Source organism: Hyaena hyaena, unplaced genomic scaffold (assembly GCF_003009895.1).
Source record: "Hyaena hyaena isolate Hyena2069 unplaced genomic scaffold, ASM300989v1 scaffold_505, whole genome shotgun sequence".
NCBI classification, from domain to species: Eukaryota; Metazoa; Chordata; class Mammalia; order Carnivora; family Hyaenidae; genus Hyaena; species Hyaena hyaena.
In genome coordinates, this window is record NW_024081134.1 from 770,868 (window position 1) to 797,412 (window position 26,545).

The following is a 26,545-nucleotide window of genomic DNA, read 5'->3' on the forward strand; positions in this document are numbered from 1 at the left end:
AAACTTTTTAAAAAAATTGTGACTTAATTAAAAGCTATACAAATTCTGGGGCTCCTGGGTGACTCAGCTGAGCGTCCAACTTCAGCTCAGGTCATGATCTCAACAGTTCATGGATTTGAGCCCCACGGTGGGCTCTGTGCTAACAGCTCAGAGCCTGCAGCTTGCTTCAGACTTCTGTGTCTCCCTCCCTCTCTCTCTGTCCCGCATCAGGTTGCACTCTGTATCTCTCTCCCTCAAAAATAAATTAAAAATTATTGGGGCACCTGGGTGGCTTAGTCGGTTAAGCGTCCGACTTTCGCTTAGGTCATGATCTCGCGGTTCATGGGTTCGAGCCCCACGTCGGGCTCTGTGCTGACTGCCAGCTCAGAGCCTGGAGCCTGTTTCAGAGTCTGTGTCTCCCTCTCTCTCTGACCCACCCCTGTTCATGCTGTCTCTCTCTCTCTTTCCTAGAAATAAATAAAAATTTAAAAAAAAATTAATTAATTAATTTAAAAATTATTTAAAAATTTAAAATAAAAAAAGCTATACAAATTCTGTGGAAGCAAAGGTATGCTTTTCACCTGTATCTGGAAGACACAAAAAGCTAGTGTAGGCAGAAAAATGTCCTTTTCTTTTCCCAAGTATGGAGATAACCATTGACCTGAAAAGATGCTGTGTGTGTCTTCCTTAGACTTTCCCAGAAACTGGCCAGGCCATCTCCTTCCTGGAGCAAATCAACCTGCCAAGTCAGAAGGAGTAAACTTGTTTTGATTTCTAAATTAGACACATGAATGGTAGAAACTGGCAACTCATCAGAAAAGTAAATTTCATTATCCTTGCTGATGAAACCAAATATGTACTCCAGGGATGAGAACTGACCAGTCACTCACTTTAACTGTTCACTATCCTGTTGGAGTAGGTGGTATCATCCATCCCATTTTAAAGATGAAGAACTTAAAACTCAAAGGTTAAGTGAATCGAACAACTATAAAGTAGCAAAGCCAAGACGCAAAACTAGGTCTGTCATACTCCAAAGTGCATGCAACCTTTCACTGACATATTTCCTCTTAGGAGAATTACTGTCCCTGAAGAACTTTGGAGCAAAAAACAATTGCTAGGTATGTTGTTGGTCATTTTCAGCTGATACCGAATTGTTAAACTTCTTTTTAACCCCCCCCCAAAAACCCCAAAACAAAACCACCAAAAAAATAAAAATAATCAATGATCTGATTTAGAAGATAGACTTTAAGGGGCCCCTGGGTGGCTCCGTCGGTTGAGTGGCCAACCTTAGCTCAGGTCACAATCTCATGGGTTCATGGATTCAAGCCCCACTTCGGGGTTTACGCTGACAGTGCAGAGCCTGCTTTGGATTCTCTGCCCCCCTCTCTCTCTCTCTGTCAAAAATAAGCATTAAAAATTTAGAAATCAGAATTTAAAAGGTAAAAGACCACCATGGGTTATAATATTCCTTGTGGAATTTTTGCATTTCAGAGAGAGTCAGGTTAAGGACATAGCTACAACACAGATCCCTTGACTGATTTATGACTCATCCCCATACTGTACATTCTGTTTCTTCCCAGTTTGGAACCCTGATGCCATGACTTCCTTCTGCATGGACATTTGAAGGGTTTTTGCATTTCAGGCTGCTCCTGGAATTGCAGCCCATGAATCATTTTCCTGGAAAGAAAATCAGTCTATATGTTATTTTTCCTTCATTGTGGTATTTTACACCTCACGGTGGCATTATTTCAGAAAAATAAAAATGTAGGGGAATGGCGGACAGATAGATAATACAGATGGATCTACATACATATGTCAACGAAATCAAGTTATAATTTCATTTTTTTTTTAATTTTTTAAATGCTTTTTTTTTATTTATTTCTAGGAGAGAGAGAGAGAGACAGCGTGACCAGGGGAGGGTCAGAGAGAGAGGGAGACACAGACTCTGAAAGAGGCTCCAAGCTCTGAGCTGGCAGTCAGCACAGAGCCCGACACGGGGCTCGAACCCACGAACCGCGAGATCATGACCTAAGCGAAAGTCGGACGCTTAACCGACTAAGCCACCCAGGCGCCCTGATAATTTCATTTTAACTAAAGACAGCCAACTGACAAATATACCTAAGGGTTCATACTTCTGGTATTTTTCTGCTGTTAAAAGGCAAATTTCTTAGTGAGAAATATTAACATCAAATCTATTATTAATTTTCATTAGCATACATTCCAGTAGCTTCACTAATGTAGTTCTTCTGGTTTGGTCTTGTCTCAATTGAGGATACTTGTAAGGGTGTAAACAGATATAGGTAGACAGACCTGTTTTTAATAGCGTTGTGCTAAATGTCCTCATTTTTCGGGGAGAGATGTTTGAATGTTTGTTTATGGGTATGAGGCCACTTCCTTCTTTTCCACAATATACGTATCAATCTTGTTGGCAACAAATGAGAGAGACAGTGAGAGAAGTAGACATAGACACACAGTGAGATAAAGAGACATTCACACACAGAGAGATAACAACTAATGATGAATAAGCCTGAGAGCCAAACAAAACAAAAACCTGATATCCATCACCGTGTCCCAGAAAGTGGATTAGACTGGATCTTAAAAGACGTTAAGTATTAGACCTACTTTTACTATGTAACTATAATCTTCAGCAAGTCACTTAACAACTCTGGCCTCAGTTTTCATCTGTAAAATGGAGAATGCCGAATTAGATTATTTCTGCCCCTTCCAGCTATGTGAATCACGTTTTAGCTGAGGTTTTTCTACCACACAATTCCTAAAGCTGGTAAAATTAGATCAGGTGTGAGTAGTGGTCACCAAGTACCAGTAGTTATTAAGGAAACCCCTGGAATCAAGTTACCTGGGTTCAAGTTCGATTTCTGCCACATACTAGATCTGAGACTTTGAGCAAGTTATTTAGCCTCTGTGCCTCACTTTTCTAATCTATAAAATGGGGATTTGATGATGGTTATAGCATCTATCATCCAAAGTTGTTGTGAGGATTGAATTAATTCACGTCAAGTACTTGCAGCACTGCCTAGAACACGTTAATGTTTATCTTTTTTTTATTTGTTTTTATTTAGCTCAATAAATGTTTATACTTTTTTGTTATTACTATTCCTGCTTGAATTCTTCTTAGAAAACTATGCTATAAACTCTGAGGTGGTGGTGATCAACATCAATAGGCTCAATTATTCATTTGTGTACCAAGCATAAATCCAGAAAATCTGGTATCCTAGGATCTGCTTTGACTAGAGTCCTGGAAGTATATTTAAAGATTGACCTTGGGGCGCCTGGGTGGCTTAGTCGGTTAAGCGTCCGACTTTCGCTTAGGTCATGATCTCGCGGTTCATGGGTTCGAGCCCCGCGTCGGGCTCTGTGCTGACTGCCAGCTCAGAGCCTGGAGCCTGTTTCAGTCTGTGACTCCCTCTCTCTCTGACCCTCCCCTGCTCACGCTGTCTCTCTCCTAGAAATAAATAAAACATTAAAAAAAAAATTAAAAAAAAAAAAAGATTGACCTTAATTAGCTTCATTCCAGAACTGGTTTCTTGAGGCCTGCTTCAAAGTCTATGTTGACAGTATTGGATATACAAGCATCTTGATCATTTAGCTCTATTGCAGCTTCTAAGTGCATTATTCACATTACATTTTAGGATCCTGAAGTTTGTAATGTCTGAAACTGTTGCAAAACCATCCTGTTTTATAGAATACTATCTACAGTGTGGCTATGGAAGCAAACGGATAGCAATTGGACAAACACAAGGCATTCTGAGAAATATGTTCCGGCACTCTCCTGGTAGGGGGAAGGCTGAGATCTAGTTGCTCTGATAATGTTTAAAAGTAGTAAATGATTAGCATGTTACACTAGTTTGCTCAGGCCGCCATAGCAAGGTCCCACAGACCAGGAGTCGGGGAGGGCTTAAACAATAGAAATTTATTGTCTCACAACCCCAAAGGGTGGAAGTCAGAAATCCACGTGTCAGCAGGATTTGTTTCTTCTGACGCCTCTGTCTTTGACTTGGAGATGGCCAAGATTTTCTCCCCTAATGAAGACACAGCCATATTAGATTAGGACCCACCCTAATAACCACATTTTAACTTAATTACCTCTTTAAGGACCCTATCTCCAAACGTATCATGCAGAAGTGCCTGGGGATCATGCGGAACGTGCCTGGGGATCAGGACTTCAATATATGAATGAGGGCAGGCCAATTTAGTCCACACACTTAAATTGTAACACATAGACACATAAGGATCCAAATAGTCCACTAATATCATTTATCTTCAACTGAAAGATTGATTTGACATTTGCAGTAAAGTACTGTAGAATTCAGTAAAATGAGATTTGTTTTTAGGCCTTGGTTTCAGAATCTTTGTAAATAATAATAGCAAAAACAGCTCTCTTTGGTAAATGTACAAAAGATCTGCTTTCTAGATCAGATAATTATCTTCCAATAGTACTTTGACATGTTTTTCTTCCCTCGCCTAATCCTCAAATGCCAAAACTGGAATGAGAGGTACAATTTGGAATGTTATCACACTCTTATCCCCAAATACACAAGTAGCACTTCTGGAAAACCAGAAGTACCAGAGGCTGGAGAAACTTCAGTCTTTTTGAGATAGTCAAGGTAATTTGTGTCAACGCCTTCCACGCCCAGATAATGGGATGCTTTGGGTACATTTTTTAAAATAGCGGTGCATTTTTGCCCATATTTAGAATGTATATTTATAAATAGGACATATTTATTTGATTTTTTTAGATGTCGTATGTTCTGGGTTTTTAAGGAAGTACCTTATCTAGTGTGAGGCTGTCAAAAACACCCATTTTATGTGGCAGTGTTACTCTGAATTTTAAGAAGTAATTGGCCTCCCATATTTTAGCTTAGCTGACATATATGTGAAAATCCTTACATATTTGGAAAAAATTTGCTTTATATCTTTGCCCGTATCTTATTGCTAATACTAAAAACTTACTCAATGGCCAGAATCCCAGTCAGTTGTAGCCCAAATATAAACTTCTTCAATTTGACATCTATGTGTATAATAAAGAAATGATTTTTGTCCAGTTTTGCAAGCGTGATTTTCTGGGTAAAACAACTGATTTTGGGTTGTTTTTGTTTTTGTTTTTATGTTTTTTATTTATTTCTAGGAGAGAGAGAGAGAGACAGCATGAGCAGGGGAGGGTCAGAGAGAGAGGGAGTCACAGACTGAAACAGGCTCCAGGCTCTGAGCTGGCAGTCAGCACAGAGCCCGACGCGGGGCTCGAACCCATGAACCGCGAGATCATGACCTAAGCGAAAGTCGGACGCTTAACCGACTAAGCCACCCAGGCGCCCCTGATTTTGTTTTTTATACTAGCCATGTTGACTTAAAAAAAAAAAACAGATCTGTGTAGATTTTTTTTTAGGTGTTTCTATGTCCAGAAATATCTAAGACCCATCCAAAAAATGTTGTTTTCCCTCTTTTATGCCCCATACCAACCACCATTTAGAAGTCAAGCCTTCGGTTTCACAGAAGGACACACACACACACCCAGATAGCAGATAGACAAACACCCTACTTGTGTTCCACTCCGCCCCGCCCTGCTGCTTACATAGCTACAGAAACTGTTTGGGGTGTTTCTTTTTCTGACAACCAATCTCTGTGGTGAAGAGGCAACAACGCCTGCTCTCCTGGAGGACCCGTTCGGAGTTCCAGAGCAAAAGCTGGGACCTCCTCAAGAAGGAGAAGGAAGGACCAGAGCCAGAATGAAATGAACTTGGGCATTATCCAGAGAAAGGAAAAGGCCGGAATAAAATGAGCAGAGCCCAAGTCCACAATAGCGCCTCTTCAGGGCAAAATAGTCAGTGCCGTTCAGGAAATTCAGTGGTGGGCCAGGGGGCCCTTCTTGAGAACCACAACGCTTGTGACCGTTGGCCCTGACTTGATGGAAAGTAGCACGTGAGCAGACTGAATGGTGTGCTAGGCAAAACTGATGTTTGAAATCTCTTATTGATAATCTAAAAATAAGTTTCGTACCTATCCCATAAATAGGCTTATTTTTCCAGGGTCTTAAAATATGTATTATTTATCTTTTTTTCTTATCTGTATTTATATTTTTAAATTTAATTTAATTATTATTTCTTTTTAAGTAGGCTCCACACCCAACATGGGGCTTGAACCCACAACCTTGAGATCAGGAGTCGACCATGAGATCAAGAGTCGCATGCTCTATCAACTGAACCAGCCAAGCCCCCCTATATTTATGTTTTAACTGAGAAAACTATAAAACTTAATAGAATAGCTTCAGCTAGCATGCCGTACCACACGTATGGTAATGTATCCAACTTGTCCACCACTGGTTTTTATTTCGGATTTATAGACTGTAGCGTTCCTTAGACAGACATGTGTGCCACTAAACTCTAAGGAAAGCTGGAGAGATTCAAATGGAGGGAATGATCTGAGCATCTGGTCGAAATGATCTTGTCTTTCAAAGTTACTTAATGGATGATGACAGTGACAAGTAACAGCTCATTTAGAAAACAAGTAGAGAGCAAGTCTGTAGACTACAGTATGGCTGCCAAAAATCTGGCAGTCATCTTTCTGACAATTAATATGGAGTTAGCAGCAGCCTTTTTCTGAAAGTCTTGGGGCACACAATTTATATATTAGGCAGAAATTGGAGTCAAATTTAAGACTTGGTGCCTTAAAGTCCAAGACAAAAATTATGGTTTATCAAATAAAATTTAAAGCCTATCTTTTTTTTTTTTTTTTAACGTTTACTGGGTCTGATAAACTATTAGGAAAACATAAACCAAAAATTTGCGTATAATTCAACACCTAATATTTGGAAAAAAAAAATGAGGAAAAGTAGGAGCTGGGATGAGTCATTAGCCTTACAAAGTCCAGATGGTGACAGGTTGATTTGTTTGCTCACTGACTGGCAGGAGGTGAGGGGATAAGAGTATACCTTACACAAATTTAGCAGTTTGAAAAGTTCAGTTGTGGGGCGCCTGGGTGGCTCAGTCAGTTAAGCATCTGACTTTGGCTCAGATCATGATCTCTCAGTTCGTGGATTTGAACCCCACGTCGGGCTCTGTGCTGACAGCTAGCTCAGAGCCTGGAGCCCGCTTCAGATTCTGTCTCCCTCTCTCTCTGACCCTCCCCAGCTCATGTTGTCTCTCTCTCTTTCTCTCTCAGAAATCAAAACATTAAAAAAAATTTTTTTTAAAGAAAAGTTCAGTTGTAATTACATTATTTTTCTGAGTGTATTGTGCATAAGTCATGGTGATTTAAGCAAATAGGCTTTTGTGAATGCAGGGAGACTGTCATTTCTCTTCTAGGACGTTCATAAGTTAGTCCTTGAAATAGCAGTGGACATTTTAAAGTAAAAAAGATTTTGGGGGCACCAGGTGGCTCAGTTGGTTAAGCGTCTGACTCTTGATTTTGGCTCAGGTCATGAGGTTTTGAGATTGAGCTCTCCTCCCTGCCCTCCCCCTCCCACCCCCGCATTAGCAAGGAGCCTTCTTGGGATTCTTTCTCTCCCTCGCCCTCTGCCCCTTCCCCACTCACATGCACTTTCTCAAAATAAATAAACATTTTAAAAAAGATTTTGAAAGCCCTCACCTTCCCTAATGATAATTGCAAAAGGGAAGTCAGATTCGCGGTAATTTTCCTATATTACTCAGCTTCAACTTGAAAAAGTGGCTCTTTTCTTCTTTTTGTATCAACCTACACCTGTCAGTCCTGATCAGCTATAATGACAGTTGACATTCATGGGATTTATCGAATCATTTATAGTATGAACACATAGATAATAAATTTCTTATTATTTTGCAGCATTGGACACTTTTCCACCATGCTGATGGCATTTTAAACATATTTGTCAATTTTCCCAAATTTTAACTGAAGACAACCTTGAGATATTATACTTGAGGACTAAAGTGTGACCGCCAATTATCAGGTCAGTATCACCCCCCCACCCCCACTTCTGTCCCCACTCCTGGGAATATCACTGTCATCCTGAAACAGTACAGTTTTACTGTCTTTCATATGTTAAATCTATTGCAATGTTTTGTGTATGAAGATTAGATTCAAATAATAAAGAACAGCAAAGAACTGTGGAATTTTAATATTGATAAAGAAAGGTATGGGAACATGTGAAAACAGACCTATTGCTTTTCCAGTTACATAGCTGTGGCCCTTTCCTTCCTCCTGTGTCAAATTTGCATTGTCTTCACCTCATGCAGACGCTAAGCTCAGTGAGTGAACACATATTGGCAGGATGTCCCAGATATTAAAATTTGTGTGCAGAAGTGATTTACAAATGTAGATAACAAGAATATTGTTCTTTATGCCATTGACAAAGAATAGAATTTTTTCTTGCCTGGGCTGGACTCCTTTATAATTAAAGTGGCTCTGAAGAGTGTTTCGATTTTATTCCTTTATGAGGATGTATATTTATTACAACAGATCCAAGACTCTGATTTAGGTGCCATCGGTTTTTAGTTCTTTGCATATTCACGTTAGTCGTAGTTCATTGGATTCTCTAACAACTCTTGATTTTTATCCGTGAAAGCTTAAATGGAACCAAGAAGGACTTCAGAGATTATCTAGTCTGATTTTACCCGTGAGGAGACTCAGTGCCAGCGTAACTGGGTACTTTTCATCCTCAAAGCCACAGAGCCGCGTAGTGGCAGAGCTCAGACCAAAATTCTATACTCCTCACCCCCCCATCTGTCTTCCTTAAGCCCCAGTTTTAGATCTCTAAATAAGAGTATTTAAGGACTACAAAGATGATGAAGGAAGAAAGAATATGTGTAAACACTGTCATTTTTACTTTGGTGCTTCTCCATCCAGTTGATTTACTTAGTGTAGTTGGTATTTACAGAGTACCTTCACGGGTGCCCATTATTTTGCTGAACATCATGGGAGAGAAGGGGGTGGGCAAAAAATGATGAGACTTTCCCTCTGCTTTATAATCTTTGAGAGATTAAAGTACGAAACCATCAGGAAGAGGGGGAAGGGTTTCTTTCGTTCTAAGAAACCAGCGTGACTCAATTGATGGTTTAAATGCCTCCCCATTCTTCACCCCAGGATGCTATCACCCTTCTCCATCTGAGTTTCCCAAGCACAAAAGGGCAGCTTGAAGGTATTACTGAGGTCACTGATCTTGGCTGCCCGCAATTTTGGTACTGTCTTTCTTAGAATTCTTTTGGAAAATGAGAGAGATTAGTAGTTATTAATAACTAAACCAATGTTCAGCATGTATCAAGAACTTGGCAAGATGTTTCACATTTATTAACCCAATTCACAGCAACCCTAGGAGTTAGATGGCATCATCCCCCCTTTCACAGATAAAAAAACAAACTGAGAATCAGAAATCCCACAACTCAGAAGATACAGACCTGGCATCCATCTGTCTGCAAAGCCACACACTCTTTCCAACATAGCAGCTTAAATTATGTGTAGCTCTGTTAGGTGTGGGTTTTGGGAGGTTTTTTTTTTTTGTTTTGTTTTGTTTTGTCCTTTTTTTTTTTTTTTAGTTATTTGTAAAGTACCTGTTGTGAGGTGTCTTCTGTGGTGCTGAAGTGGGGATCCCTTTCTAGTCGCTAAAACTAAGTTGTTAGAGAGTCAGCAGAGCTGAAGTGAGAGGGAACATACTCTGCTCTGTGGCAAAAGATTTGTACAGCACGTCCCGGAACACAATCTGACAACACCGTGAAGTGTTCCTTTTCTACGTGCTCTCCTGCACTTAGAGGCAGTGGCTCTGGAAGGAATCAATGACTCTTTTGTGTGCCTCCTAAAATTGAATGTGCTCATAAGAGGTGGAAATTACTCGAGTGTGTGTGACCTTGTCATGTTGCAACTCCCTTTAAAGAAAACTGTATGGGAGTGACAATTGGCAAGGACAGTATAGGAGAAGGAAAGTAGTATTTGCTCAGCTTTGGAAGTTCTAAAATATGGGGCGCCTGGGTGGCTGAGTCGGTGAAGCGTCCGTCTTCGGCTCAGGTCATGATCTCACGGTTCACGGGTTCCAGCCCTGCATCGTGCTCTGTGCTGACAGCCAGCTCAGAGCCTGAAGCCTTTTTCAGACTCTGTGTCTCCCTCTCTCTCTGACCCTCCCCTGCTCACGCTGTCTCTCTCTCTCAGAAATAAATAGAAAACATTTTTTAAAAAATGTATCTCACAACACACACTGGTCAGAAGACCTTCCGAAAATTGTCTGGCAGTCAGTATGTGGCTGCCAAGGAATTAATCTGTGGAAAGGATCGAGTTTGTGCTATGCAGTTTGCCATTTAACATGTCTCCAAAGATGCAGGACTTCATAGAAACCAGAACTTACAGAGTCAGATAAATTCAGTTAGTAGTAGGCTGTCCAATCAAGATGCGTAAACGACAATGTGTTTTAGGAAATTATAAGTATATTTGTATATGGTTGCATTGAGGTCTTAATTTTACTATATGAATATATATATCATGATATATGTTCTCTGTGAAAGTAGACAGACAATTTAAAAGAATTTCTCCCATTGCCACCGGGCATTCTCTTGCCCAAATTTCATTTCATCCAACTTTAGAGGGATGCCAGAATGTTTTATATACCATTTAGGAATTTGGTTATTTAAAACTGGGAAGTCTTTTCATGCTCTAACAATTTTTTGGTGAAATGGTATTCATTCACCGCAACACAATTTTACCTGCACTTGTAGTGAACAAAACTAATGACTAATTCTTTCTGAGACCTCCCAGGATGTTTGTAAATATGCCTGGAGGAAAAACAATGGAAAATTTCGATCTTTGTGAGTGGTGATGAAATCCATACTGAAGGTGAATTTTATTTTCTCTTACTGCTCAGTTTATGATTGACATCAGAAAGCTCCAACTTTTTTCTACTTAATTGTAACCGTTTGCCTTCTTAAAACATTTTATGCTATGATTGTGGCTCTTTCCTTGTGAGACTCTCTTTTTTTCCTTAGCCCTATCAAACCAACTTTGTCTTCTGGAGATTATCTGATCATTGCCTTTGTTTTAGGCTTTCAGGATGAATCTGGAAAAACTCAGCAAGCCTGAACTCCTAACACTATTCAGTATTCTTGAAGGAGAGCTTGAAGCAAGGGACCTTGTGATAGAGGCTTTAAAGGTATGTTAAAAGAAAAAAAGAGGTCATTGTATGTTTTGAAAGTCGTTTTGTTGGTTGTCATTTCTTTAACCAGAGTTTTTCTGTAGCCCCTGTTGAAGTTAGAGGCCTGGGTATACATACTGATACTTGCTTCAGCCGCTACCTATGTGGTATGATTTTAGGGACACTGGTAAAGCCTTTCTGACTCCAAAATATTTCCTTTAGTCTTTTTTAGCTTAGAGACCTTAGCCATTTTTGAATGCTAACTGCTTAGGAACCCGATGAAACCTGCTTCCTAAAAAAATATATATATATATATATTTATATATACAGCCATATACCAAAATTCAGTATATAATATCTGGGAGACCAAGGACTCCATGAAGACCACCTCTGGATTCCCTTGACCCCCGTGGAAGGATTCTTACTTTTGTTTTAGTGTGTGATATCTGCTAAGACCCAAGGGGGTGGGGAGGCGGGTGTGTGATATATGGAAACTCCACACTCCACTCAATTTTTCTGTGAGCCTAAAATTGCTCTAAAAACTAAAGTCTAATTGAAAAAGTACAAGGGGAGGGGCGCCTGGGTGGCTTAGTCGGTTAAGCGTCTGACTTTCGCTTAGGTCATGATCTCGCGGTTCGTGGGTTTGAGCCCTGCGTCGGCTCTGTGCTGACTGCCAGCTCAGAGCCTGGAGCCTGTTTCAGTCTGTGACTCCCTCTCTCTCTGACCCTCCCCAGCTCACGCTGTCTCTCTCTCTCCTAGAAATAAATAAAACATTTAAAAAAAAAACCACACACAAGGGGATACAACTCATGCATTGTGAATCCTTTACACCATTGTAAGGATGTTTCCCAATCTGCCTTGAGATCAGATTTGGAGAGGCAAAGAAAAGCCAGTGAAGGGTATCTGTGTCAGCAGCAGGAAGATGAGGACAGATGAGCAAAGAAGAGAGACTTGAGTATGCTCGAGTGAGCAGAGTCCCTGCAAAGTGCACCCAGTCTAAGGATCTAACAAGATTTTTATAGCTTCCAACTTTAGTTAGAGGTTGTAACAATGTACATCTGGTATTTTGGGGTTTTGTTTGTTTGTTTTTATATTCTCAAGTTAGCTGGGGCGCCTGGGTGGCTTAGTCGGTTAAACGTCCGACTTTCGCTTAGGACATGATCTCGCGGTTCGTGGGTTCGAGCCCCGCGTCGGGCTCTGTGCTGACTGCCAGCTCAGAGCCTGGAGCCTGTTTCAGTCTGTGACTCCCTCTCTCTGACCCTCCCCTGCTCATGCTGTCTCTCTCTCTCTCTCTCCTAGAAATAAAAAAAAAAAAAAGATTATATTCTCAAGTTAGTTGACCTACAGTGTAGTCTTGGCTTCAGAAGTAGATCCCAGTGATTCATCATTTACATGTAACACCCAGCACTCATCCTGAGAAGTACCCTCCTTAATGCCCATCACCCATCTCCCCCCCCATCAACCCTCAGTTGTTCTCTGTTATCAATGTATATCTTGAAGCTCATTGGTAAAAGGTTTATGAAGTACTTCGTTGTTGTTTTTTCCTTTCCAAAATTATCTAGCTCCTTATTAAGTATTGCATTAATATTTCATGTGCGTTCATACGACCGTCCATTGTTGAAGACTTTTTTTTATAGCAACAAAGATCATTTTCTCATTGCCATTCGAGGAGGCTCAGAGAATCCGTGATTTCCTGAGTAGTTAACAATAACCACTCAATCAAGTTCATACAAAAAGCTGCAGCTTTCTCTTCTCTAGCTTGCCTTTCCCCTTCCTGCAGTGATAGAGAGTAAATGTGTTCATTTAATCAAATCTGGGTAGTCTTTTTTTGGATTACTCTGCAGTTATAATTGTGATAAAAATAAGATCTAAACGTGTTATTTCTATATGCTATTAAATTCAAAGGGACATGCTAATTTGTCTTTCAAGGCTGACCGGAAAAGACTGACATTGCTGTCTGATAAATACACCTTAGAGTAGTTTATCACAGAAAACTATTGTTTTTTTGTTTGTTTTCCCTTGTAGCTTTGTAATGTGTGATAAGTAATTTCCAGTGGTTTCATTCTCCAGAGTGCATGAGGTGATTCCCTTCTCATGTGAAGGGATGGAGTCTGTCGTATTTTCTTCCTTTCCCTGCTTACTTCAGTCTTGGCTTGCCTGGCTTCCCTGGGGATCCATGTTTATGGCTTTGACAAGGCACATATGTTAAAGGTCATTGCCTGAGCCTTTGCCTTCCATACCACTGATTAGAACTATGACTTTGGTCAAGTCATTCAATCTCTCTGAGGCAAAGCTTCCTTCTCTGGAATAAGAATAAATGATTAATAATTAGTAATTTGTGTGTAACACTACAAGTATTTGCCTGGCATTGCAAATACTCCTGCCAGTGTAGGATTCATTTCTTTTCCCTTTATGTATCTTCTTTCAGGGCGTATCATAAACCCCATATCCAAGGAACAGTCACTGGTCGCTAATAATATGAATGGATGTCTCTAATGTGCCCTCAACAGTGCCTAGTTTTTAATGACTCCCTGCCATCACATATTGCATATAAATGTTCACTCTGGCCGGTGATTCATTGCTGCCACCTCCACAGGCCTTCCCCTTTTGTCGCTATTGGTGAATTTTCTTCCTTTCCCTGTACATTGCTGGAAACTCTTCTATTTTTTCATAACCCCATGCCATTGTTACCAGTAGTCCTGACCTGATTAAACCCAGGATGCCCTCCCATGCCTTATCCCAGATCTGTCTGCTCAATGAAGAGAAGAGAAAAAAGAACTGGGGAAAGTGTGCGCTCCTTCCTAACCCTCACTCCTATCACCTGCTGTTTTCCCGCTTCTTTCTCTCGGTTCTCATCTGTGACCCTAGCTCTCGTGTCCAGAGGTGTCATCAGCTTCGACCCCAAAGAGTTCGCTGCCTAGGCTGCACCAGGAAGCTCTTCGTTCACGGCGATGACTCCTTTTATCTAGGAGCCGTTATAAATAGCAACCAGATTTTAGAAAACTACAATAGTTTGGAAACGTGTTAAACAGGCTCACCTGAGGATCTGCTGCGATGGGCAGTAGGACTCCGGGAAGCGGTCCCCCTACAGATTACAGTTGACTATACAGAAACTTGTGGGCCTCAGCCCCTCCACCACTGAGGTGGGGGTCGGGAGGTGGCTGCCTCTAATGGAAAAATCAGGCTGACCTTACTTTCTCGGCTTTTCAGCCTCAGAAACCACCCAAACCTGAAGATCTTTATGTGTCCATTTTGCTAATCATTATACCCTCAGCACCCAGCCTAGTGCCCAGCATGTGGACACTCCATACATATTTGTTGAATAGGGGAAATGACGGTGCCATTGTGATGTGTTGCTTTAAAAGATTGCTATGGGGGCGCCTGGGTGGCTCAGTCAGTTAAGCGGCCGTTAACTGACTCTCCGTTCCAGCTCAGGTCATGATCTCAGGGTTTCCTGAGTTTGAGCCCCACATCAGGCTTTGCTGACAGTCAGAGCCTGCTTGGGAGTCTCTCTCTGTCTCTCTCCCTCTCCCTTTCTTTCTCTGCCCTTCCCCTGCTTACACTGTCTCTGTCTCAAAATAAATAAATAAACTTAAAAATTTTTTAAATAAATAAAAGATTACTGTAAGATTTTAAAGCAAATGTGAATTATTAAGTTTTACAGGTTGTTCTCATGTGGCCGCGGCACACTGCCTTCTGGTTTTAACATTAACAGATGCATCGGTCCTCGTTGCACATGTTGTCCTAAAGCATATTTTTTCTGCATGGATCCAATTTTAGTGCCTTAAGGCAGTTCTGACAAGTTGAAAGATCAGCTTGACAAGGCAGAGCTATAATTAAAGGAACTTTTGGATATAAGATACCACTCGGAATCAGGCACAAGTGTCGTGTTTAGTCTGCGTTCGGCTCAGAGGTGATAAAGTCCTCTTCTGAGGCTTGAGCTATGTGCATTTTAAGTTGAAATGAATAGCTTGGCCAGAAGTGACACGTCTTGAAGCAGTCTATTGTGAGATAAAATAAGTAGCAGCTGGGGTCAAAACTGTTTCGGGCCTTCGAGAAAAGCAACTGCCATTCAAGATTCTTAAAAGTTCAAATGCACTCTCTTTTTATTCGTTGAGTCGCTTTTTGTGTTTTACTTTTGTGTATTTGTTTGGGTTCTGTAATCTATAAAGATCTTACAGTTATTATTTCTATAATTCTTGCTTCCCAACCTGTTGGACTTCTTGGACTAATAAGGCAGCTTACTAATTTTCTTCCTTTATTATTCTTCCTTAAATCACACTTTGTGGGTTGAAAAGGTTTTAAAATAGTGATGACGGGTTTTTTTTCTTTCTGTTGAAGTAAAAGAGCTTACCTGGGTTTTTTCCTCTTGCCCTTCAAAATAGATTTTTTTTTCCTGGACATAAAATCAGTTCTTCAACCTTGCATCTCTGAATAAAATCGCGTGGTTCACTGTTGCTACTAAGTAAATAGTAGGTCACATTGGCAAGGGTGGCATTTATATAGGGTGATAGGGTTCTATTTATTATAAAGTTCCCAGAGCCTGCATACAGAGTTATAATTATAAAAGAGCTTCATTCATTTTCCAAAATTTCTGCAAAGTGCCAGATGGCAACTACACCCTTCTAGAGCTCCCACTGTAGTTACATTCTTTTTCTCCCCCAGATATAAAAGCCTCCTCACTCTTCTGTTGGCAGCCAAGACGTGTTTGGCAAAGACCCAGGAAAGTCAGTAGAAAATAGTGTAATACTCAGCTCTTCTATATTTCCAGTCTGATTGTTATAAAGGCCATTTATACTGTATTTGGTCCTAATTGAACTTTTAATATAAAGTGATTTTCTGTTTTACAAGGGATTATGTCAGAGAAAAACATTCTTCATGGAAGTCTTTCTCTCTGACCAGTTTACGTTCATGAATGAAAACACCATAGGAATCCCTTCCACAGCAAAAGCAAATTACAGAGGCAGCTCTCTAGGGGAAGCTATGGTGGAATCATAGTGAGAGAGCCTCAGCTCATTAATTCCAAGCAGATCAGGGAGGTGGCTTCCCAGGGAGGGCTGTTTACTCCAGCGGAAGAGGGATGACCCTTAATGGCCATTTAAGATTTTTGGAAAATAGGAGCGCCTGGGTGGCTCAGTCAGTTGAGCATCCAAGCCCCCATATTGGGCTCCGTGCTGAGTGTAGGGACTGCTTGGGATTCTCTCTCTCTCTCTCTCTCTCTCTCTCTCTCTCCCTCCCTCCCTCCCTCCCTCCCCCCACCCTCCCTCTGCCCCTCTCCCTCTCTCTCTCTATCTCTCTCTCCGAAATTAAAAAAAGGGGCACCTGGGTGGCTTAGTTAAGTGTCCAACTTCAGCTCAGGTCATGATCTCATGGTTTTTGAGTTGGAGCCTCACATTGGGCTCTGTGCTGACAGCTCAGAGCCTAGAGCCTGCTTTGGTTTCGCTTTCTCTGCTCCTCCCCTGCCTGTGATGTGCTCTCTGTCTCTCAAAAACATTTTTTAAAATGTTTCTCCCTAAAAGGGAAAAAGAGAGGAGAGGAAGACACAGAATCCGAAGCAGGCTTCAGGCCCCGAGCTGTCAGCACAGAGCCTGACGTGGGGCTCGAACCCACGAACCATGAGATCATGACCTGAGCCGAAGTTGGATGCCTATCCGATTGAGCCACCTAGGAGCCCCAGATTTTTTAAAAATCAGAAAATAGCTCTGATCGCTAATAAAAGATTAATTGTTTATTTTTTAATCTTCCACATTGGGTATATTATATCTGCATGTCTTAGATCTGATGCAATATCAGATTTTATTAAGGTTTTTTAGATTTACATTTATAACTTTTATTATAAAACATGTTTTAGAAAGGAATTAATCAGGGGCACCGGAGTGGCTCAGTCAGTTAAATGTCCAATTCTTGATTTCCGCTCAAGTCATGATCTCATGGTTCATGGTATTGAGCCCCTGACAACATGGAGCCTGCTTGGGATTCCCTCTACCTCTTTCTCTGCCCCTCCCCCTCTCAAAATAAATAAATAAACTTTAAAAAGTAAAAAAAGAAAGAAGAGAATTAATCAGTGAGCTGTTGGGGACATATTTCAATTTTTTTTTTTTTTTTTGGTGGATTGGCCAATATTTTTTATTCCTACTCTCTCTCGAGTATCAAAGTCCATACATGAAATCCTAGCTTTTTAAAAAAGAGACAAAGATTATTACTAGGCAGTCGACAAAGCTATCAATTAGAATATTTAATTAAGTGTAGCTGTTAAGAGCATGGAGGTTTCAAATCAAAAGGTTAGCGCACTGCCATTTAATCGTGTGATATTAGGCCAGTTATTTACCCTGTAAGCTTTATCAGTAAAATGATATGGGTTTTGTAAGGATTCGATGAGATACTAAATGCTGTTCAAGGTGCTCAGAGTTCATTTACTCTTAGCTATTATTATTAGGTTTTACAGTCCACCCATTTTGGAACGAAAGTATATTCCATAAAGCAAGAAATACTGATAATAATTTGGTATTTCATAAGAAAGATGAATCTTTAGATTAAATCTTTGTTGTCAATAGGGCTTATACTTTAGCTTATTTTTCTCATGGGAATTGATGGCTTTGAGTTGATCTATCCCTACCCCCAACCACCAAAAGTATGTATTTTGAGACAACTGGCAGGGTTAAGGGTGTGCTCTGGGCCATGAAACAGATGTTATGCTATATCCCCCCCACGCCTATAATGAAAACAGGAAATACAGGGACAATGTGGAAGCCTTTTTAGCATTGATTTTTTCCCATTGATTTCTTTGTGTATTTTTCTATTGTTTGATTTGACATACTGTTATATTTTGTTTTTCTTTTTTTAATTTTTAATTTTTTTTAATATTTTTTCACTTTTTTTTTTATTTCTGAGAGAGAGAGAGAGACAGTGTGAGCAGGGGAGGGTCGGAGACAGAGGGAGACACAGAACCTGAAACAGGCTCCAGGCTCTGAGCTGTTTGTCAGCACAGAGCCTGACACGGAGCTTGAACCCATGAACTGCGAGATCATGACCTGAGCTGAAGTCGAACACTCAACCGACTGAGCCACCCAGGTCCCCCCCCTTTTCTTTTTTTTAATTTTTTAATGTTTGTTTATTTTTGGGAGAGAGAGCAAGAGCAAGGGAGGAGCAGAGAGAGAGGGAGACAGAATCTGAAATAGGCTCCAGGCTCTGAGCTGTCAGCACAGAGCCCATCACGGTGCTCAAACCGTGAAATCATGACCTGAGCCGAAGTCAGACGCTCAACCAACTGAGCCACCCAGGCACCCTTATATTTTGTTTTTCTAAACAGCCTACAATAGACATACAGTAAGCTGCATATATTTAATATGTAGAAATTGATAAATTGATATATTCCTTCATGAAACCATTACTACAATCAAGATAATGAGCATGTCCAATCTCCCCTGGCAAATTTTCCTCTGTAACCCTTTTACCTAACCATCCCCCGCTCCTTCCCACACCTGCACCCAAACCACCAATTCACTAGTGATTAGTTTACATTTCCTAGAATTTTATATAAGTAGAATCCTACAAAATGTACTTTTTTTTTTCTTGTCCTGTTATTTCACTCAGTGTAATTAACTTGAGATTTATCCATGTTGTTACTGTATTAATAGTTCATTCCTTTTATTACTGAGTAGTGTTCCAGTGTGTGTATGTTTCACATCTGTTGATGAACATTTTCATTGTTTCTGGTTTTGGACTTATGCAAATAAAATTGCTTTTGAACATTCATATACAAGGCTTTGTATCAACATATGCTTTCATTTCTTTTGGATAAATACCTAGGAATGGAATGGCTCGCCTGGTAGGTGTATGTCTGTTGTTGTTTTAAGTAACTGCCAAACTGTTTTCCAAAGTAGTCATACCATTTTACATTCCCACCCGTCATGTATAAGTGTTCTTGTTTCACATCCTCACCAACACTTAGTATGGCCATTCTTTTTAATTTTAGCCTTTCTAATAGGTGTGTAATATCTCATTGTAGTTTTATTTTGCATTTCTTTATTGATAAATGACATTGAGCATCTTTTCATGTGTTTCTTCACCATCTATATTCTCTGATTTGTTAAAGATTTTGACCATTTTAAAATTGACTTGTTTTTTTATTATTGTGTTTTGAGGATTTCTGATATATCTAGATGCAAGTCCTTTATTAGTTACATATCTTGCAAATATTTTCTCCGAGTTGGTGGCTTGTCATTTCATTCTCTTAACTATATCTTTTGAAGATCAAAAGTGTTTTGTTTTGATGATGTCCAGTTTATCAATGTTTCTTTTATGGATTTTGCTTCTTTTCCTAAACCGAGGTCAGAAATGTTTTCTCCTATGTTTTTTTTCCTATAATTTTATAATTCTAAGCTTTACGCTTAGGTCTACAATACAACTTCAGTTCATTAATATGTTATATAGTACAACATATGGATCAAAGTCTTTTCTTTTCTTTCCATATGGACGTCCAGTTGTTGTAACACCATTTGTTGAAAAGGTTATCCTTCCTCTGTAGAATGGCCTTGGCATCTTTGTCATATCAGTTTTCCATATATTTTTGGGTTTATTTCTAAACTCTTTGTTTTGTTCTATTGATTTACCTTGATGCCAGTACCATATTTTCTTGATTACTGTGGTAAATTTTAAAATCAGATAGTGTTACTCTTCCAACTTGTGGGGTTTGTTTCTAAGTTGTTTTGTTTATTCATGCTCCGTGGCATTTCTATATGAATCTTAGAATCAGCTCATCAGTTTCTCCAAAAATCCTGTGGGGATCTTGATTGGGATTGCATTGAATCTATATATCAATTTGGGGAGAATAGACATCTAACAATATTGTATTTTCTAATCCATGAACATGGTATTTCTCTATCTATTTAGGTCTCTGAGCAGCAGTTTATAGTTTTTAATGTATAGGTCTTTCTCATCTTTTGTCAGATTTGTCACTAAGTATTTCCTCTTTTTTATGATATGATAAATGGTATTGTTTTTAATTTTAATTTCTGACTTTATTGTTATACAAAAATAAAATTGATTTCATATATTGATTCTGTATCCTGTAAACTGCTACACTCACTTAATAGTGCTAATAGCTTTTTTTATAAATTCCATTGGATTTCTACAGATACTCATAATGGCAAATAAAGACCGTTTTACTTATTTTTTTTTCTAATCTAAATGTTTTTTTATTTTTCTTGCCTTGTTGCATTGGCTAGAACCTCCAATACAATTTCAGAATGGTGAGGATATCACTGTCTCATTCTTGACAAGGGGAAAGGGGGAAAACACTCAAGTTTTTCATCATTACATATAATGCTGGCTGTAAGTTTTTCACAGCTGTTCTTTATCAAGTGGAGGCTATTTCTTTCCATTCCTAATTTGCCGAGTTTTAATCAGGAATGAATATTGGATTTTGTCCTGTGCTTTTGCTATATCAGTTGAGACGATAATTGGTTTTTTTGTCCTTGCTCTGTATCTGAAATAATTGTCTGAAAAAGAGCTTCCTCTCCTTATTGACTTTCTCTTAGATCAAGTAGTGTGATGCGTAGTAGCTTTTTCAGCTTTGCTTTACTACTTTTTAGAAACTATAATTCTGTAATTTAATTTTTAAAATTCTGCTGTCTATTAATAGAGTTCAGAATTATTTTTCCAATGGCAAAACTTAATAGTAATTTAAAAATCATAAACATCTCAAAAAAAGAAACAGTACTCTCTGCTTTATGAACTATTCCTTTGAAAGTCGTGTTTATCCTTTGTGTTTATTAGTTTTAATAAGTAATTCCCTTATTTTTTGATAAATGATTTCATTTATTATTTTGGATAAATAATTTTCCGAAAGAGGAAAAAACAAACACTATGCACATTTTTCACCTTCTGATAGTATATTATTACCTCTTTCCTAGGAGTAACAGAAGTAATCTAACTGAAGATTAAAGATTATATTTTTAAGATTATCTTTTCATGTTGAATGATTTAAATTATAGTTTAGTATGTCATTTGACAAGTCAGGAAATAGATATCAAAATACACTGCTTCTTGGGGCGCCTGGGTGACTCATTCGGTTGAGCTTCTGACTCTTGATTTCAGCTTATGTCATAGTCTCACAGTTCATGTTCAGGAGATCGAGCCCCATGTAGGGCTCTGCACTGACAGCACCTGAGCCTGTATGGAACTCTCTCTCTCTCTCTTTCTGTCTGCTCTAACCCCACTTGCAACCCCCCTGCATGCACACACTCTACCAAAATAAATAAATAAACATTTAGAAAAATATATATATATTATTTCTTTATTATTTCCTAGTTATTTCTTAATTTGGACCACAGGAAGATAACTCATTTTAAAGGGAATTTCTTTATAGGCAACAACTCTATATCTGAATGCTGCTCCAGAGTGAGTTATTGCAGAATAGGTAGACATAGTATTACCTCTTAACCTTTTAAAATAAAAATTCAATATTGACTTCTTTTATTAAATTTACTAATCTCAGGACACCTATTTATTGAGGAGAGTTGCTGTAGTCTAAATGGCTTTATGTAAAAATCTACTTACAGAAAAAATTTTTCTACAAGTTACTTCCAATTACCTTCAAATAGCTCATGATAACATAGTTTTATTGATCTAGTTCCAATTAAGTCTTTATAAAAAGTGACCCTTGGTTAATGGCTACATGAATTAGTAATACATCCATGTGGTGGACTATTGTATAGCTATTTTAAAACATGATACATATGAAGACGTTTTAATGACATAGTAATAATGTTCCTACAGCATAATGTTAAATTTGCAAAGCAGGTCATAATGTTAAATAGATCCTTTAATCTTGATTATAAGAATTATGTGTGTGTGTGTGTGTGTGTGTGTATATACACAGAAAAAGGGCTCAAACAAATAGATTGAAATTTGTAGTTTTAGTGTTAATAGTGGTTGTCCCAGGGTAGTGGAATCATACGCAAATTTTAATTTTTTTCTTCAAAACTTCTGTATTGTATGTAAATTATTTTAGAATTAGAAGTACTATAGGTGAATTAGAAGACACAATTATAGAAAAAGGAAGCCGAGAAAAAGAGAGATAAACTGATCCAGGAACATGAAAGGAGAGTTCGAGATCTCAGCGATACAATCAAACAGAACAATATCTGTATCATAGGAATTCCAGAAGAGGAAGAGAGAGGGAAAGGCGCTGAAGGAGTCCTTGAACAAATTATAGCTGAGAACTTCCCCAACCTGGGGAAGGAAACAGACATTGAAATCCAAGAGGCACAGAGAACTCGCCTCAGACGTAACTTGAATCGATCTTCTGCACTACATATCATAGTGAAACTGGCAAAATATAAGGACAAAGAGAAAATTCTGAAAGCAGCTAGGGATAAAAGGGCCCTAAAATTAGAAGTACTTGCTTTTAAATAGCAATACTTTTATACAACAGCTGCTTGTTCAGATTTCTGTATTAATAGTCATGCCCTAAGAAGATAATTTAGTCACATATTATTCACTTTGTAGAAAAAGATATTAGAGCTAATTAGAACTACAGTTAAATTCTTCCCTGTTTGTTGTTCCTGATATTAATATTATTCTTTTCCCAATGCACTCTAAATACTTCAACTGTCTCTGCTTGAAAAACCAACCTAAGTTCCCAAGCTATGCAATAAAAAGATCATAGAGTTTAAGGGAAGAAGAAGAAAGCTATGATAAAAATACCTTTTTATCATACCAGAGTCTAAAGAGGTATCTTTCAAACATTTTGAAATACATTCCATCATTTTGCCACAGTCCAGGACATTCACACACACCAACATATATGTATTAATTAAAACAAAAATTTCACTAAATATATACTAACTCTATGTCCTACTATAATATTTATACCATGCCATACTATACTACACTATTTTCTTTTCTTTTGTGCTTTATTTTCCTTAAAGGCTGATTGTGATCCTACTAACCTAGTTTCATTATCTACTTTTAGAAATGTAACCTATAGATGTACTTAGGCCTATACAATAAGATATATGTGTAAGGACATTTTTTGCAATATTGGTCATATTGGCAAAATGCTGGAAACAACTTATATGTCTGTTAGTAGAATTCTACTAATAGGGTCTGCAGAATACTATCAAGTCATTAACGAGAATGAGAGGTCTTTATGGATAACATTCTCCAAGATATAGTAAGTGAAAAAATAATGCACAGAGCAGTGAGCATAGGAAAATATCTCTCCTCTCTCTCTCTGTCTCTCTCTTTCTCTCTCTCTCTCTCTCTCAAAAATAAACATTAAAAAAGAAAGAAAAATATTGAGTACCATATATAACAGCTAACTCTTAAGAATAATCATCTGATATCAGCTACTTGCTATACAACTTTTTATTACATGCCATCTTTCATATTACAAATTAGGGCATTTAGTGGATCAAGAGTGAAGGTTCCCCCAAAAAAGCAAATTTCTCATTTAATTGACATCTTTCTGGCCTGGTTTTCATATGACTTTGAGAGAAAAAGGGGGAATTCAGCTTGTAAAATGCTACCTATTAAGAGCACACATCATTCTGTAGCCATTGGGGAAAGGCTTCAGAGAAGTTTGTAGCAGTGGGGAATTTCATCGCATTTATTCAGCCTGAAACTAAAACAAATAAAAAAGGGAAATGGCTTATTCCTGTTATTTTGACTTCCTCTTATTGTGTCTTCTTTGCATGTGTTAGCCTTGTGATTTGGGATTAATCATAGGTTATTTCTAGTGGCTCCCCTTAAAGAGAAGACAAGGAAGACAAAGAGGTTGCTTGTAAAATTAAAGCCTGTGGTCCATCATTTAGTATTTCTTTCTTTTCTTTTAATGTTTTTATTTATTTCTGAGAGAGAGAGAGAGACAGCGTGAGCAGGGGAGGGTCAGAGAGAGAGGGAGATACAGAATCTGAAACAGGCTCCAGGCTCTGAACTAGCTCTCAGCACAGAGCCCGATGCGGGGCTCGAACCCACGAACCATGAGATCATGACCTAAGCCAAAGTTGGATGCCCAACAGACAGAGCTACCCAAGTGCCCCCTCATTTAGTATTTCAGTGTGGCTAGTTACAGGAAAAATTTTAAATACAGAAGGAAACCATCTTGTGTGTTTGCTGAAAATCTTTATGGACAGGGAGCATATATAGAATGAAGCAGGGAATTTCATTACCTGGGCATTTATTTGCCTAGAAAAGCAGAGTAATGTATCTGTTCTACCAAACTATTCACATCTATGCACAAAGACGCTCATTGCAGTATTGTTTAATGCAGGATTGGAAAATTGCAAACAACATAAATGTCCCTTGGTAAAATATAGCAATGTAAACTGGTACATCCTTACTATGGCATATTATGTAACTGGGTTTTTTTTGTTGTTGTTGTTATGAGAAGAAAACAAGCAATGTACTGACTTATTAGAACTATCTCTAGACACAATAAATGAGAAAAGTACACATACACACATTTCTGGAAATGCTTGGAAGAGGTCTGAGAAGATACTGATTATGCTAAGAACTCTTGAGGAGGAGAGACTGGCTTGTATTCAGGAAGGACTTTGGCTTTATCTGTATAATTAAATTTTTATGAGAAAATATTCATTTGTGATGAAATTAAAATAAAAATTAGGGGTCCCTGGATGGCTCAGTTCGTTAAGTGTCCAACCCTTGATTTTGGCCCAGGTCATGATCTCAAGGTTCGTCAGATCGAGCCCCATGATGGGCTCTGCGCTGACAGCACAGAGCCTGCTTGGGATTCTCTCTTTCCCTCTCTCTGCCCCTCCTCCCCCTCTCTCTGTCTCTCTCAAAATAAATAAACTTTTTAAAAAATTTTTTTTATTTTTAAGAAATATAGTATGAAAATAAGAACAGCATTTATTTTGTAACTGTCTTTGTTTCTAAGTGGTTTATCCTCTCACATAAATCTGTATTAATTCTGAAATATAGTTAAGGGCATAGACACAAGCCTAGCATGCCTGTGGAAAGCATGAGCTCTTTAGCATCACATCCCTGATTTTCTCCCAAAAAAGCAGAGTAGATTTCCCACGAAGTTTCAAATTCTGCTTTTGAACAGGACACCTACACATTCTTTCTTCAAAGCAGACCCTTTCCCAGGTCACAGACTCATAGAGCTGACCGTGTACGCACGAGCAGCTACGTGATGAAAATTGCACGAACTGTTATTATCATAGCAGGAGACCTATAACCCTTCAAAGTATTTTTCCTGGCTCCATTTTGTATCTGTACTTCATAATATTCCATTGTTTAACAACAACAGAAAGCATTTTCTCATCAGAAAGCTAACTCCACCTAGTGAGTTCTCAGAGGAACGCATAACTTCAAAAAAATTATTTGACTCAATTTCAGTAGCTGTCTATTCAACAAAAGACTGAACTCGTTGGTAGATAGGAGTGTGTGACTGTTATTAAATTCAGGAGGCTCTGTTCTTATTGCCTCCCATTATTTTACCAATAAAATTTTTGTAGAATTGAATCGGACTTATAGAAACTAATTTGACAATAAACTATTTGTAAAAAAAAAAAAAAAAAAAAAAAAAGAATTGAATCGGACTTAATGTGATTTCTTTTTCTTTGCACTGAATTAGTGATAATATGGGAATGTATCGATTCACACTGATAAGGATCACAGGTGGTAGATTTTCATCTCTCTTCTTTAGGGCTGAGATTTCTCTTCCTGGATGGATGGATACTTAATCCTGTTCAGCACTACATCCCAAATACCTAGAACCTCAGATGTTCTTTGGGAATATTTGTTATATGACAGAATAGTTCAGGCTCTTTCTGTCTAACTTCAGTGTACTCAAGGTTCAAAATATATCATCCCTTATTCATATTTTTGAGAAGAGAAGCTTTACTGTAGTCATATAGTTTCATTACTCTTCCTGTTGACAGTTTCCACTTGGTGACATTATTTACATTTCACTCTGCACTAAGAAGGAGCGATTTGTTCTTCAGACAGGAAATCATTGCTTATGTTTGTTTCTGTATTTGTAGTAAAGGATACCAAATAATTGAGAGATGCATCTTTGTTCACCATGCATGTGTATTCATCTAAAAAAAAAAAAGAACAACCATATTTTGTTTGTTTTTTGAAAGATCATATTTTAGTTTTCAACTGACATTGTACCTTGGTGTCCTTTCCTTTCCTATCAAATTGAGGATGTGAGGGCAATCTGGCTGTGACATCTGTCACCCCATTGATTGCCAGGGTTGATTCGGCTGATGTGGCTGGCTAGGCGGGTGTCCCCTTCCTCCCTCACCACTCCAAGGGCATCCCTCCCGAAGCTGCGTGCTCAGTTGAAGAGGACAACCTTCCCCAATAGAGGAGGACCATTCTCTGATCAAGGGTATACCGGTAGCTGCACTCCCCTGCTAGAACCTCCAAACAAGCTCTCAGGGTCCATCTATCAAACTGAGATGCGGTCATCTGCATTCCCTGACTGAT

At 38.7% G+C, this 26,545-nt stretch overlaps 1 protein-coding gene across 2 annotated transcripts in view; it reads left to right on the forward strand.

Annotated features, from left to right (window-relative positions):
* CTTNBP2NL (CTTNBP2 N-terminal like) overlaps positions 1-26,545 on the forward strand; it is a 53,608-nt gene that overhangs the window by 6,276 nt on the left and 20,787 nt on the right. For both annotated transcript variants that reach the window (XM_039254913.1, XM_039254914.1), the window contains exons 2-3: positions 7,795-7,918; positions 10,991-11,098. In XM_039254913.1, the coding sequence (XP_039110844.1) occupies positions 11,000-11,098 (99 nt within the window). In that variant the 5' untranslated portion in view covers positions 7,795-7,918; positions 10,991-10,999. The remainder of the gene's footprint in view (positions 1-7,794; positions 7,919-10,990; positions 11,099-26,545) is intronic.